The sequence below is a fragment of the Motacilla alba genome, chromosome 2 (genome assembly GCF_015832195.1).
Source record: "Motacilla alba alba isolate MOTALB_02 chromosome 2, Motacilla_alba_V1.0_pri, whole genome shotgun sequence".
NCBI lineage: Eukaryota > Metazoa > Chordata > Aves > Passeriformes > Motacillidae > Motacilla > Motacilla alba.
Genome location: NC_052017.1, coordinates 118100701 through 118116594, shown reverse-complemented (window position 1 = coordinate 118116594; position 15894 = coordinate 118100701). Strand labels below are relative to the sequence as shown.

General features: G+C 40.7%; 1 protein-coding gene across 5 annotated transcripts in view; it reads right to left on the bottom strand.

Annotated features, from left to right (window-relative positions):
• The window catches only part of C2H8orf34 (chromosome 2 C8orf34 homolog), a 147888-nt gene extending 132387 nt beyond the window's left edge, over positions 1-15501 (bottom strand). For all 5 annotated transcript variants that reach the window (XR_005255943.1, XM_038129131.1, XM_038129127.1 and 2 more), the window contains exon 1: positions 15378-15501. Coding sequence is in view for 4 of the 5 variants with exons in the window: in XM_038129131.1 (XP_037985059.1) it covers positions 15378-15446 (69 nt within the window). In the remaining variant the exon portion in view is untranslated. The remainder of the gene's footprint in view (positions 1-15377) is intronic.
• Positions 15502-15894: the final 393 nt, after the last annotated feature.

The window sequence follows — 15894 nt, the reverse complement described above, 5'->3', positions numbered from 1 at the left end:
CTCCAGTAATGTTCACGAATCAAATGCCAAAGAAGTTAATACATGATCCCTGATTGTTAGAAATTACCTAATCCTGTCATTTGAAAATGTTCTTTTAGTACAGCAACTAAACAGCTATGAGCAATATGTAGTATAATTACAAGTTTTATTCATACACTTTGAATAGATTAATATCTATTCAGATACACATCTTAATTTCTTGTTATTTACCTGTGAGAGATTGACTTGGTCTCATAAGACTTCATACCAATGTTGTAATCAGCTTTTTAAATAGATCTAAATGTTTAATATGCAACAATACAACAGAGATTTCTCAACTGGAAAGGTCAGAATTCATTGCCATGGAAAAATCTGGAAATTAGTTTTCACCACAGCAAAACACAAAGAGGTTTTTTTTAATATTTGTAGAATTTATGTACTGTAATTGTGCCTGGAACTCCTTAAATAATAATAAGTGCTTTTTGCATAGCATTTCAAGAAGACAAAAAGCTTATTTCACACGTAAGCAGTTGCCTGATTCGCTTAAAACTACTTGTATCCTATTTCCCTCCCCACAGGAAAGGTCACACTGATTTGCCTGTCACAGGTAACACAAGACGTGCAGTATCTTGTCTGGGTAACCACCACTACAGACTCTGCAAGTTCTCAAATCTTTTGAGAACACTTAGTCAAGTTCAGTTGGGTTCAACACTGCTTATACTCAGTGCTTCTCTAATTGCAACTGGAAAAATCTTTTTACTATTACAAGTAACACTTTTATATTAAGTTGTTTCAAACGGTGTTCACTTAGGTAGAGATGAAGCTTTTGCTTAATTAATACACTTGAACTTTGCTATTTGGAAAAAAAAAGCAAAACCCACAATGAAATTGGAAATAATTGGTCTCTTTATTGAAAGAATACAAGAATCTTTTGCCATGCAGAAGCCATCAGTCCACAGATATAACAAAACTTGATTATAAATGCATGAATTAATAATATTCTAGTAAATATCTAAATAACCAAGTTAACTAATAAAAAAGAAACTGACTGATTTGTTTTTATACTCTAGAGATCTTCCTCCATTTTGTGTACTATCATTATTAAATGTTACCACACGATACTGGCAACTATTTCATTTCTAAAAGATACCAGTGTATCTGAATCTATCTTCAGCCCCAAGCAGGGGGCTTAATACACTTTAATAATTCCAGTTCAACTGGAAGCAAAATTCACCTCCGATAGCTTCCATATGGATTTTTATCATCCATCAGTTAAGCCAAAATGCCTCTATGATTTTCTTCATAAATAACCAAGATTACAAAGAAAATGCTTCAATGATTTTTTTTTTCTCTTAACATTTTTGCAAAGTTCTGACAGATTTCTAACATTTTCTGCCTTCATGGATTATCTCTTTATTTCAAGTCAAATTAAAATAGATACTTCTGCTACTTAAGGTGAGGAAACTTCTGAGAATGATGATCCAATCACAGACAAAAAAATTTTAAAAATTTGAAGATTAGAAATACATAGGGAAAAAGACACGCAGGTGTCCATTTTGACCTAAAGAGTGCAGCAGGCTTGAAGTATACAGGTTTAGAGGGCAGTATGAACTGTGAAGAATCAGGCAGGAGAGACACAGTGGCAAAATTACACAGAAAAGAAAATGTTAACACTGAGTGCAGAGGTACCATCCTCTACATGCCTCCAGCCACTTTCCAGGGTTCCCAAACTGCTTCCCACTGGCACTAACAGGTTCATTGCCCTGCCTTAGCCCTGAGAAGTTACAGTCACTGCCTGTCTCCATCTAAAAATGGCTGCAATCTGGGGAAGCCCTCCCAGGCTGCTGTCTGGGATTCCCCCAGAAAAGGGGCCCTTGAGGGTCGGGGTTTCAAAACACACACACCTGGCAAGGCTGAGGTCTGAGCCCGGGAGACGACACCACCTACTGAAGATGAACACCATGCTGCCCAGCTGACCGCTCCTATAACAGAAAATGCATGGTCCCGTGCTGAAAATGCATGGTCCAAGATCCTCCACGCAGATTTACTTGTTCACCTCGTGTACTGGCTGTGTGCTGCTTTGGAATAAGACTCAAAACTCATCAGCCAAGTCTCTTTTGCAATATGTCAGGACAATTTCTGTCACAATAGGTATGGTAGCTTTTCCTTGCTACAGCCAGAAGATGAAAATGTAACATTAAGATAACAGAGCTTTGCAGCAGACAATTGATTTAACTACATGTAGGAAGGATAATATTTTTACATTCTGTTTGAACACTTTGAAATGTACCCTGAAAAAAGACACAACTGCATTCCCCAAAATGCATGGAAAAATATAAAATGTCAGGCATAATTCAGTAGTCATATTCAGAACAGCACAGATACCTAAATAATATTTGGCTTTGTTCATTTAAGAAATACTATATTTTATTTTAATCCTACAGTATGTAACGTCAAAAATTCAATCTAAACATGTGTATCAGGGCAGTCCTGCATTAACTTAGTTCCACCACCAAAAATCAATTCCCTGTGCCTAGACACAACTACAACATTCTGTGTGGAACTGTTACATGAATGCTCCTTTTTCCCCAAAGTCAAAACAAAAAAAGAAAAACAGAACAAACAAACAAAAAAAAAAACCCAAAACCAAAACAAAACCAAAAACCAAAAACAAAACCACAAAAACATACAAAAAAACCCAACCAAAAAAAACCCAAAAAACCTTCACCAGTGCACAAATGCATTTAGATGTCACAAAACAAAGAGAGAGATCTGATCACCATCAGAAGAGACAAAAGCCTCTCACTCTACTTTCCTGCTTTCCACAACTGTATCGCCCATTGCAAAGCACCAAGAGGAAGAACACATCCCCATACAACTTCTGCACAGAAAGAGTCACTGGAAAATTTCCCTCAGACAACACACTTCCTCCTTAGAGGAACGATGTTCTATAATCATGCCCAGAAGAGAATTATTCAGAAAGACAACTGATGAGCCAAACTGAACATACAGTCGAACTGTATGAGGAAAAATACCAAACTTTGTTGACCACATACAGTAGATACATCATGGATTACATCCAGGCACATCTTTAACAGAAGAGAGGTCTAATGCCATTATTTGTTTTATTAGAACTAACTTCCATACCCAAGTCCTTAAAAAAATCTCAGTAATGTGAAAGAACTCACAGTAGCTCTAAAGAGCAGTTGAAAATGGAGAACTGTGTCAGTACCAACCTGCAAAAAAAAGGCTCTGAAATGAGAGGATGTCGGACACCACTGTTTGACCTCTGAGGCCAAGTGCATTGGTTGCACAGGCTTAAGGCTGACACTTCTATCATGCCCACAAATGAAGCAGGCCTGAGATAAGGGGGACAGCTAAATAAATACTAGCTTACATAAGCTGGATACACTTTCCACCTTGTAAGTCATAGATTAGCTACGCTACACTTATGATGGCAATATTAAAGCCATTATTGCAAAGAGTAATTATGAAATAAGAAAAAAAACTACCATCAGTCTCTCTGTACCAAAACCACAATGAATGAATAGATATAGCTAATGAATATATTTTTCTTGAAAGAAAAAGTAGCAGAAAAAATTATTTTAAAGACATAAAAAATAATAATTATATCACATGGATCAACTTACTAAAGTCACTTTCTAGCCCAAACAAGGTAACTTTAACACATACACAGAACTGGTACGTTTCTTGAAAGTGTCATTTGCCCTTTGACCATCTCCTCCATATAAACTGTCATATGGATTTAGTCACCAAGTCACTAGCCTACCAGGGACATAACCTGCAACATCCAGGAGCTGTCCTCCGGCTCAGGTTTTCAAACAAAGGACTAAAGGTCTATATTTTACAAGAAAGCTAGAGCCTTAGGTGGATATTTAAAGAGGTACTGCTGTACTCACAATTGGAGACTTTCTGTGGGTAACAACAGCAATTATTAAGGACAGATAATTGAATGATACCTAGAACTGGAGTTATGCCCACCATTTCTCATCAGACACTTCTACCATCAAGACTGCAATGGCTAAGGCAACTAAAAATCACTTAATTTCTAGAAGCTGAAATTTGTGTGATTTTAGATGATGATAGGGTTTTGGAGCTGTAGAGCTATTTTTAATAACAGTCAAAGCATTATTAATCTGATTTTCTGATGCTTTTTTATTTAGAAAACATCTGTGAGTCACTGGCGTACATTTTTGTTTGTTTCTGAGACTGCAAAGTAACTTCCCAACCCGGACAGTGATTGCCCAATAAAGTTTCCTGATGATCTGATTGCTCTTTATTTAACATCATGCAATATGTGCCTGGCTATAAGTAAAGGCCTTCCTCTTGTGAATCAGAGTCTCACCAACTGCAGCAGGGCTCCCTGTGGGAATACAGCGTGCTCACAGGGACTGCGCTGCAGCCTTGAGACTTGTCAGTGCTCCGAATTGCCACACTAAGCAGTGGAGAAGGAGGGAGAAATCATTTTTTTCTTGATTGTGTGGCACCAATTAATGGGATTAAAAGCACTACCAGGCACTGAGGCAAAACAAAGAAAGAAGAGAATGCAGAAAGACCACAATGAGCTCAGGGCCTTGCTGTTAAAACTCCTAAACTGTGTGAAGACTGTAGAAGCCAGTGGGGTTTGCAGGCTCTATGCAGACAAACAAGACAAAGAAAGAGGAAACACAAGCACAAAATAATACATAATAGTGCAGCAGGACAGCATCAGCAAAAGAAAGAATGTAGCCACATAACTGACTATCATTTCAGTATCCTAACTACTATATATTTTATTTCCTCTCCTTACTAGTTAACCTTTTTTTCAGTGTTTAAATGTTAAGTGGATCTTTATTCTGGCCAGCTTCATTCTTCTAATCTTTTTTCTATTATCACATGGAAACATAGAATAAAATAAATTCTCTCGAGTTTCTTTTTCTCCCCTGCTGTCTTTTTCTTTCAGGTATTCCTCCTTCAGGGAATAAGAAATCAATATTAAATCTGTTACTCTAGCTATGTAGTCTTCTTTTTGTGTTTATCTCTCTGCACTGTTCCTTATTGGTAAGTCTACATCCAACTTCTATCTCCAAATAGCTTCACCATCTTACAGTTCGTATTAGACTACAGGCATTACTATCTAATGGCATTATTCTGAGCCATGACACACTCAGGAGGAGCTCTGAAACACCTTTTTTAATTTTCTAACTGGTGTTTCTATGTCATGCAAAAGTATGTCATCAGCACAGTTCTGGGCAGTGGTTCATATGGCACACCAGAGGAATTTCTGCATCTGCAAACCTTGGTCTTCTCCACTTGCATTTCCCTGGACATCTCTGCTTTGTCCTCACTATGTAAGAAGGACAAGACTCTTCAGAATCCTTAGCAGGATGAGCACCCAGGCCACATCGGATGTATTGAGTGTGTCATACATGCAATGGACATGTGCAGATAACACAATGTGTCTGAATAGTAACACACAACACCTGCCACATTTATATGGGATCTCTGTCCAGCACACATGGAATTCTCAGGCCTGTCCCAATGTTTCAAGAGTGGGAACAATGCATCTATGAAATATATGCATTTCATAGAGCACGCACATGCATGCACATTTCAATCTGAGAAATCCCAGTATACTCAGTCATGGAAATGATCCCATCTCTCTTCTCCTTCAAATGAAATAATATCCTTAATTACACAAAAGCCCCCAATTCCATCTCTACAAAACTATCACAGAGTCTGCATCATAAACCTTTTCTCTTCCTAACTGGCCTATGCATAATTGCTTCCACAGGTTCTCTTCAAAGGTCACTTACAGCTGAAACTACCCATCTTTTTCAGTTCTATGAACCGTCTCTCATGTCTCCAGATTCTGTGAACCATTTCTCATGTCTCCAGAAGAGACTGCTTCTACTTATTTAGGCTTCTAGGATGAATTCTGCTATCAACAACATGGAGCAGCTTTTCCGCACTAGTTTGATAGAGATACCCGACCAGAAGAGTATTTGACAATCACAATCAGTTTACCTCTCTATTCATACAAATGTCAGCAGAGTTACAACGCCTGTCAAATTGGAGTGTAGCTCCTTCTTAATGAAGGAGTTCATGGCACAGAAGCCAGTGTTAATAGTGGTGCTAAGGACACCTTTAACTCTCTGGCAAATCCATGCCCAAGAAATACATCCAAGATCAAGTACTAGAGGTGTGAGTCAGACACTGCAAAACATACATACTCTTTATTATATAAGTTATATTTTCCATGTCTTTCTCACTCTTTGGTTATACTCTTAGCAACCACCACCACTACAACCTTTCTTTAAAAAAAGAAAGTACAGATTCCAGGTAACCGTTTGACAGTACGGACTAAGATTATAAAAATAAAATAGAAAAGAAAAAGAACATGCTGGCAATATAGCATTAATTCTTTTCATCCCACCCCCTCCCATTTCCTATCCTTTCTCACTCTCGCACTCAGTGTATTCGTATGGTCTGTTTCCTCCTAATTTGTTCAGCCGTCCTCCCTAATTATTCAATTCCCTCTTCTGCTCCTTCACAGAATCAACTGGGCTCCATGACATTCCCCCAACCTATGGGGAACTGCACCTCTAAAAGACAAGATCCATACAAAGCTAACAAGCACACAAGCTTTGCAGATCTCTCATGCTCACCTAGTAGCTTGCTACTAGAGAAAAACAAGCTGCTAGGCAGGCATGAGAGACTTGCAAAGCTTGTGTGCTTGTTCCCTCCCTCCCTTCACCCTCAGACCACCTACATTTTCTCTCCCAAGTCAATGACACATTCCTCATCAGACTGTGTGGTGACCCACTGAGCTCGGCTTACTGAACAATTTTCACTTCTTTGTAGACTTCATTTTCTTCTATTTCATATTCCCAAACTGGGTAACTGTAACATGACACAACCACCAGTTCTGGAACAAGGACAGCAGGAATGTGCAGCCAGAAATGAAGATGAACAGGACCTGCAACAACTGGCTGTTAAATCAGCCTCATAGCCCATAGTCCTGAATACTGAACCATCAGAGTGTCTGGAGTAAAACAAACTATGAGAGGAGGAAAGATTCAATTAAAAAGGCTCCAACACAGTTGAAAGACCCAAACTCTCGTGATTCCTGCCCCAGAAAGCAGCTCCTACAAAAGCCAACAAAAGAGCTATTGTATAGCAAGTACATTGTACCAGATACTATAGAGAAATATCGTTTATGAATAGAGTGATTTCATTTATTGAATATTGCAGAGAGATGGAAAATGAGGAAGGAGAAAGGATGTTTCATATAAATACACAATTAAAAGTTTCCACCCTCTGTATGAACCAAATTTTTTTAAGAGGGGGCTAATGTAAAATAGTCTTCTATTTATCACGGGTAATGCACATGCATTCTTCATTTTGTATGTGCACTTCTCATAATTGTAACACATCTCCTCATAGTGCTATATACGATATATATATGCCAAAATCTGAGGTGTTTCACTGGAAACTCCATGTTTAAGGCAAAGATAATACTTGAATTTAATGTGAATAAGGGAAGAAAACTGCCCAAATCAACAGAAGAGCAAAACCAGAGAGGCATCATAACTACAGCCAAACAATTCCGCCTGAACATTTAAAGATGAAACTAAAGTATTCAGGGAAAGTGAGTAGAAAAAGGAGAACTGACATAGCACAGCATACGGGACCTGACATAAAAGTTAAAGTCATCAAAAATGTGTGTGTTGCAAGTCTTTTTAAAGGATATTACCCTCTCTACTAAGAGAAGGTTTGGATGTTGGGTTGTCTTGGCAAAGGCGTAGGTGTGCATTTCAAGTGATCATGCTCTTTACCTGTGTCCAAGGATGAAAATCTGTATACCTTGTTTCTCCCATCAGCTGTGTGCTGCTTTTCATCACCTTTAGTAATGTGTGAGACAACCCACTGCTTTAGTCAGGAGCCCAAGGGTTTCCTAACAACTGCATTTGAAAATGCTCTTGCTTTCACTGGTTTTTAACCACATCTTATGGTTTCAGGCACAGAAGCCTCTTAACATAGAACCTATATTTCTGTCCTACTTCACAGCTCGTACGACATTTCTTAGGAGAAAAAGTGTGCATCTGTGCTAGAGGGATAATACCCAATACAGGAAAGAACGCCTCGTTTTTGTCTGAGTAATTAATAACAGACACTAAGTGTTTGGGTAGTATTTGTTCCAAAAGTTGGTGAACATAAAAATGCTTCCAGCCACCTCTTGTAGTCCAGAGGTAAAAAGTATCTCTAGCCTTCCTCACTCATACAAAAGCACACCTGTGTAGCAGGCACAGGCCCTGCAAACCTGCCTTGGTGTTCGGCAGCCTAAGATAGGCAAAATGCTGAGTCATGATGACTGGACCTTAGGAGCCCCTCTCTCCCGCTCTCAGACCCTTGCTTATCTCTCTGTAAGGCTATAGGTCACTTTCCTTTTAACCCTTACCATTGGACAATTCTCAATCCCCTTTTGCCCTATATAAACCCCTGTTTCTGCCCGGTTCATTAGAAGAGCTGTCCCTGATTCCCTTCGCAGAAGAGCTACAAGAGAAGACCAATAAAGACATCTCTGCAGAAACTTCATATGCCTTTCCTCCTCTCTTCTCCCGCGTCAGCCAAATGCCTGCTGCCTGCCCCAGCAGAGTCTAGCAAGCTAAGAGCTGAAATCACTTATAAGCTGAAAATCACAAGAGCTGTGATCACTAACACTTGCTAAGGCGGCTGGTGGCCAGGCGCTGCTCAGAGTTTGGACAGGCAGCTCTTATCAGGGCTGAGCTATCTGGGCTTCTAATGCAGCCATCTGGGGGACAACCCGTAACCCAGGGAGCGGCATAACATATGCTTTCCCAGAAAAATAAAATATCACAAGATTTAAAAAAATATATTAAAAATCACTGTATGAAAAAATCTCAAATAATCATTAGACAATTGAAAACGAGAAACTAGTCCCCACTTCTGTGTTTGCATAAATAAGACAAATAAAAAAGACGCAAGTGAAAATAAAAGATATTGGGGAAAAAAGGAAAGAATATTGAATAGACGTTCAAAATGAAGAGGCAAATTGTAAAAGAACATGATATTAAAATACTTCTAAATATCATGTTTCTAACTCAATTTAAATATTATGTTTCTAGCTTCCATTTACTAAATAACACTTTTAAAAGAAGGAACACTAATAACAGGTGTCTAGGTGTTTCTTTTCAGTAGTGTCATGATAAAGCAGATAACTAGGAAACCCAGTTGCTCCAGAACAGTAAAGCAGCACATCACGTGTGACAGAAATGCTGGTTAAGGTACTCGCTGTTCCCTTCCCTCCCAGAAGCTCCTAAACACACAGAAGGCTGAGACTGTGCTTATTCTAGAGTATGGATACTATCTGGCCCACGTGGAAAAGCATAGATAAGTAACAGCAAAGAACACGTCAGAAAAAATTACAGGCTGAGTTAAAACTATCAAAGTATTTTACTTTATATTTGCCACTTAACATTGATCTGTTGTACTAAAAAACTGGACTAACCAAAAGAAATAAAACAAACAGTTGAAGAACTTACTTCAATATTGTTAATGTAATCTGAAACTTTGAAGATACTTCATAATGTGATAAAATACAAAGAAATAAGACTAGTAGTAATGGGCTTATTTTGATCCAGACTGATTAATTATTAGACAGGTTGCCAAAAAAAAAATCAGTATCATATCTGTAAGCTTTATATCTTACCATAGAGGAGCCAGGCTTTGCTGATACATGATGGTGAGAACAACTCAAGTGAGAACTACTTCTCATTTTCCCAGGTATTTTTTGATGCAAGATATTTATGCCTTCTGCTCCCCTTCTCAAGAAACAAAAATATGTGCACCCTGTTGGTCACCACAAAAGCTAAGTAATAAGCATAAAGCTTTTGGAACTGTTTGTTAATGGAAAACAATGTGTCTGTATTTTTAATTAGACTATTTCATTTGTTTTCCCTTAAAGATAACTTTATCTAAGGCAACTATGAGAATATATGATGAATTCTCCAAAATGCAAAGGACATCTCTACACCATTTTTCCCTTTGACTTACATTCCCCTTAAATACGTCTTTTACTTCAGTGCACATTAAGGCTACAATAACACCTTACTGTAACAAGCACCAAAAAAAAAAAAAAAAAAATTAGAACTTGATTGGGATTCCCTACCCCCTACTGTGTAAGACTGCATCATTTCTAGATGTGGAAACTGTTGGTTTCCACACATTATTTGAAAAACAGCTAAAACTGGCGTCCCTGCAACAGGAACTGCCAGGCTGAAACAATGTCACTGGCTAATCAGTTGGTGCCTAAAATAATCCTTGTGATGTCTAAGTACTGAAAAACTCAGCCTTTCAAAGGCTCCATCTAGCTGTTTGAAATCAAATGCTTCACTAAATACATTTCTGTAATCCATACTACAGATCCTTTCACACTAGCATCAGAATCTAACCCATGAAGTATACTATCAAAAAATACTCAAAATTTGGAGGTTTTGAGCAACCTCAAAAGAAAACAATTCTTTGAGCTCACTTCTATCATTCTAATTGCAGATACTGCAGCTTGAAACGTAATTTTATACTCTGAAAAACTGTGAACTGGTTATTAGACATTCAAGTTGACAGTGTCTGCCTTTGTGCATTTAAGAACCAAAGGTAAACATTGCTTCAGAAGACAGTCCAAAACTACAAAATTCATCACCAAACTTTGACTAAGTCAGTCATAAGACACAATATAGATAGTATCCATTACCAAATAGGTTAAGGTTTAAGTGAAAAGTGTAGTAAATTGTATTTATTTTATTTAAGTCATTGACACTACTGCATAATATGCACCAATAACACTATTTCATGTAGGGAAAAAAAAACCATCATAGATTAAAAAAAAAAACAAACCAAAAACCACAACAGTTTCCCATTGTATTTGCTTCAGTAATTATGTCTCCTAAAAAAACCTAAGGCTGGTATTATGAAGCCTTTATGTTGTTTGAAATAAAAATTACAGTTCTAACCCCATTCTCGCACATTATGTGGAGAAAAAAAAATCTTAGGTTACCAGGAGCTTGGCATGTTTACTTTGAGAAGAGTTATTTTGGCTTTTTATAACTCAAAGAAATTATAGTTCTTGGGTTTGCATAACAACAATGTACCTGCTGGATGCTTTTTAGCTGCACTTATAGAAATAAAAAAAAAATCCAAACCACTAAATTTATCTCAGAGCTCTTGAAGATTTATTGCAATCTGTTCTCAAGAGTGCTGATCCAGCTTTCAAATTCACAAAACTAAGCGTCAGGTTGCCCAAATGAGAGCACAACTGGATGCTAAAGAGATACACTTGTACAGAAGAATAGATGTATGGACACAGGCAGCAGGATTATTCATTAAGATTATTAGCACACAAAAAGAACTTGTTGGATTAGATGCTTGAAAGCAAAGTGGGTCAATACTTCACTCAGACAGAAATGAGTGGGTGCTGATTCTGAATACTCTGTCCTAGCCAATTTTAGGCACATACCTCCTGTTCACATTTTAGAAAGATGGAATAAAAAAAAAAACAACAGCGAAGCTTCATCACAGAAATAATTCATATTTAGAATTCTTGTTACATTCCAAGTTAATGTGAAAAAAAAAAGAATCTAAAAAAAATCAGGTAGTGCCATAGTATGTGTTACCACAAAACTCCCAGAAAAGAGGCATTTCTAAAGGGCATTCCTCAAATCTAAACTCGTTGTCTCACCACAGTAGTCTCAGATGCCAACAATATCTTACAGAAAGATGTCTAAGCTTTCCAAACCAAACGAAAAAAGAAAATAAACCCACAACACACAAAAACTACACAAAATAGGATAAGGATGCACATAAAGCCTGACAGAATATAAGGGGTCAACTTAAGACCTTACTGTCACTAACAAGACCTGCATGCCCTGGGGCATTTAGAAGCTGCATTATAGGTTCACAGCAATCTTACCTGCAAAAATCTTGGACACCTGAAAGATGAAATGGTAGAGAAGTAACAGTTCTGAAAAGTCATTCAAAAGGGAAAATGAGGCTGCAGTATCTAAGCTGTTTTGCAACCTGTCTTAAATCTCAAAATTGACACAGTCTCAGATGTACACAGTAATTCCCGCCCACCTTCCTTCCCACCTCTAACCCATAATAAGAATTTACCTTGTAAAAAATGTTAGGAATCAAGTGAATCTGGGCTGAGTAAACATTCATAGCTCAGTGGATAAGGCTTCCTACTATGTGTTAACAGATACTGGTAGTCAGTAGTAGACCAATGCCTGCTGAGTCAGCTTACGCTCATTAATTCTTTCTTCAGGAGGTTACTCCTCACATTTCTTTACAGAAAAGGAAACAACTTTCTAACCAAGGCAGAGCCTGAGGTCTTCCTGCATCTCATGTATCAGCGCTTCTCTTGAACACTTCTCTTTCACACAAATTAGAAATATAATTCAAGTGTCAAACCACACAAAACTTCAGCAAAGATGTTCTTAAGTAGGGACTGCAGGTTAATGAAGTACAAAAATCCCTAACCACTGTAACAGAAGGTCACAAATACAGGACAGCATGGAGAAAAGAGACACAACCAGGATACTGGAACACAATGACCTACTAGCAAGAGCAACTATTGCTCTTAACTGTAATGCAGGGGAATTGTACTTCACCTTCAGTACACCGCCAACTGTTCCATCCATCAGCATTCTGTGCCTTTGTAATTGTCTAAAATCAATGGTGTAAAGTCCCCCTGATCAGTGATTATTCATTACGCAAGTATGAAATACAATCTGTGCATCACTATCCCTGCCCTCACCACAGAAAGCTCACAGGTCCTCTCTCCCTCTCCTTCTTTCCTGTGACTGCCCTCAGCTACCCAGTTTTATTTAATGCACTCCCTAAAATGTTGACTTGAAGCATATATTGAGCAATTACAGTCACAACCTGCTCAGCAGATAACACTGGAGAAAAGTGAATCCAAGTCCACTCTGTTCTGAGTTGGTACTAGAAAATTAGTTCTCCCTGAAAAAAAAAGATGGCTGTCATCCATGACAAGTGACAGTTAATTAGCATCCAAACCAGAAGTGGTAGAAGAAAATGCTAGTTGTTCCTGGATGAAAGACCAATCACAGATCTCCTTTTGCAACGTGTCAGAACATTTAGACACGTGAAAAACTGATGTGTTAGTGACTATATCTGACTGTGAACACATGGCACTCTTGAAAAACCACAAAGCACATCTAATAGTAATACTAGTGTGGAGTACAAGATTCATCTGTGCATAGTCTCATCTGTGCATAGTCTTTGATCAATTCCCACCAACTTCAAATACCTGTCTTTCTTTTTCTAAGGACTGCAAGATCAAGCACAGGCTGCAGATCTTCAATAAACTGTTGAGAACAAAAACTACATCAAAAAATTAAATATGTAAGTAGATTTTAAATGGCCAATCAGGAAGTAGCGGAGATAAAAATTCTTCTTCTTCTTATGGATTATAATAATTGTAAACAGCTGCAGGAATGTTACAGCCCTAGATCTTAAAACCAGTTGGTAGTATTCAAGGTGTAAGAAGATTTCACACCAAAAAGTCCTCCTGGTACACAGAAGTGCACCAAGAACCTGTAGACAGCTTGCACAGTTATGCAAAGAGCCTTTCACAGATTGTTTCTATCACAATGAAACTCCTACCTTACAAATATTAGTGAAATACGTGGTGATACATGAACTGCTGGAACAAACACAACTTTTTAATCTTTCTCTCCACTACTGATAACTGAAACATCCTGCAAGAATCCAAACAGAGACAAGCATCTGATACTACAGAGAAACTAGGTTAAAACACAGTGACTCAGAACAGAGATGCCAAGTGGTTCGCTTGAATTTTAATGTGTAAACCTATGGGTTAAGGAAATTTAGAAGAAAATGAGAGCTGTCAAAGGCCTAACCCTTGAACAACCCCAATGCCCTGAATTACCATTGAAATAAATAAGAGTCAGTTACGTACTTAGACATAGCAACACAGCTGATTGAACAGAATTTCATTCAGGAACTGAACCACACAAATGTTTCCACTTTTATAAATTCCTTAACTAGAAAAATCACCTGCTATTCCCTAGTACCCAGTTACTGTTCCATCAAATGTGGCTTTATTTATTGCAAAATAAAAAAATCTAATACCGATAGCACTGAACCAGCACAGTCTATTTCAACAGCCTGTGCACACAAAAAATATCAGAACAGACCATTAGTGAACAATTTTCTAACAAAATTTGAACCTTTCTCATGGAGGGTGGCAAAATATACACTGAAGATGAGGCATTCACCACACCAGAATAAAAGAGATTTCATACATAGTAAGCCTGATTGAGAACAAGTTAAATACTGAAAAAAGGAGACTTGTGCCTTGTGATAATACTGCCAGAGTGCAGTGCATAATATATGTGCATTTTGATGTTTAAAACTGCCTGAGAAACAGGATGATAAAATGGTAATAATCACGATTGCTCTAGCACCCTTTCAAATTCTAAGCATTCACAGCTTATGTACTGAAATAGTAAAATATGCACATCTCTGCATCTACAATCCCTGCAAGTGCATCGCTGTTTAAAAAAAACGTTAAATCTATACAAAAAAGCACGGTGTGTGACTGCAGATAAAAATTTCGGAAAACACCAACGACACGGACTTTTCGTAGGACAGACTTCTTTCCGAGTGCTCGGTGCAGAGGGTGTGTCTCCCGGTGGGAGGCACCCACCTGTCCCTCACCGCTGGCCGGTCGCGGAGGAGCAGCGCCTCGGAGCTCGTCCGCGGGCCGTGCGGCGCCCGGCGCTCAGCGCTGCCGCCCAGGAGCCGGCGGGGGTTGGAAGCGCCGCCTCCCCTCGCAGCGCACGGCGGGTGCGCACTCGGTGCGCGGCTCCCCGCGGCCGGACGGCGGGGCCGGGCCGGGCCGGGTCGCTGTCCCGCGGCCGCCGGGGCGAGGCGGCAGCGCTGCGGAGGCGGCCCCGGGGGCTCGGGCCGCAGGCGGCGGGGCGGAGGGGCACCTGTTTGACGACCCGCGCGGGATCGTGCGAAGCAGAGGGCGGCGCGTTCGTGGTGGGGCGAAGAAGCGGGGCGCATCCTCGGGATAGCCGGGAAGGGAGGGCTGCGCGGTGCTCCGGTGCTCGGAGGGGCGCGGAGGGGGGACATGAGGGGACACGCGTGGTGCCCTGCGGGGCGACAGGACAGGGTGAGGGGTGCCGGCACTGCCGAAGCGGCGCCTCAAACTCATCCTCACCCCTGCGTTCACCTGGGCTGCGCGGGGGGCCGCGGCCATGGTGGGGACACCCCAGCCCCCACCGCTGCCCGCCGCGGAGGAGCCGGCCGGCAAGAGCGCACCTTACCTCGAAGAGGGGGCCGATCTTATTCTTCTCCAGGTAGGCTTGGATCCTCGTCTGCTGGTGAGACGCCATGAAGAGCTCCGGGGGCGGGGGCTTGAGCTCGTCTCCCCCGGCGGCGGCTGCAGTCCCTCCGGGTGCTGGCGACTCGCTCCTCCGCTGCACAAGGGCTGCCACAGCGGGAGAGGGCGGCGGCGCTGCCGAAGTGCCCGGGACGGAGCTAACTCAGGTAACTGGGGGCGGGGGGAAGGAGCCGGGTGCCAGTCGCTTAGCCGGGCGCGGGGCTGGCTGCCCTCAGGGAGAAGCGGGCGGGCGCTGCCTGGAGCGGAGCATGGTGCAGGGAGGAGAGGAGCCACAAAGGCGGCCCCCGAGCCCGCGCCGCTCCGCGCTGCGTGTGTCTGTCAGTCCGTCTCTGTCTGTGTTTCTGTGCCAGGCAGCGCCTTGGTGACGGGAGCGGCCGCGGCTCAGCGCTGCCGCCCTCGCCACAGCGCCGCTGCCGAGGCCGATAGCCGCGGGCTCCTGT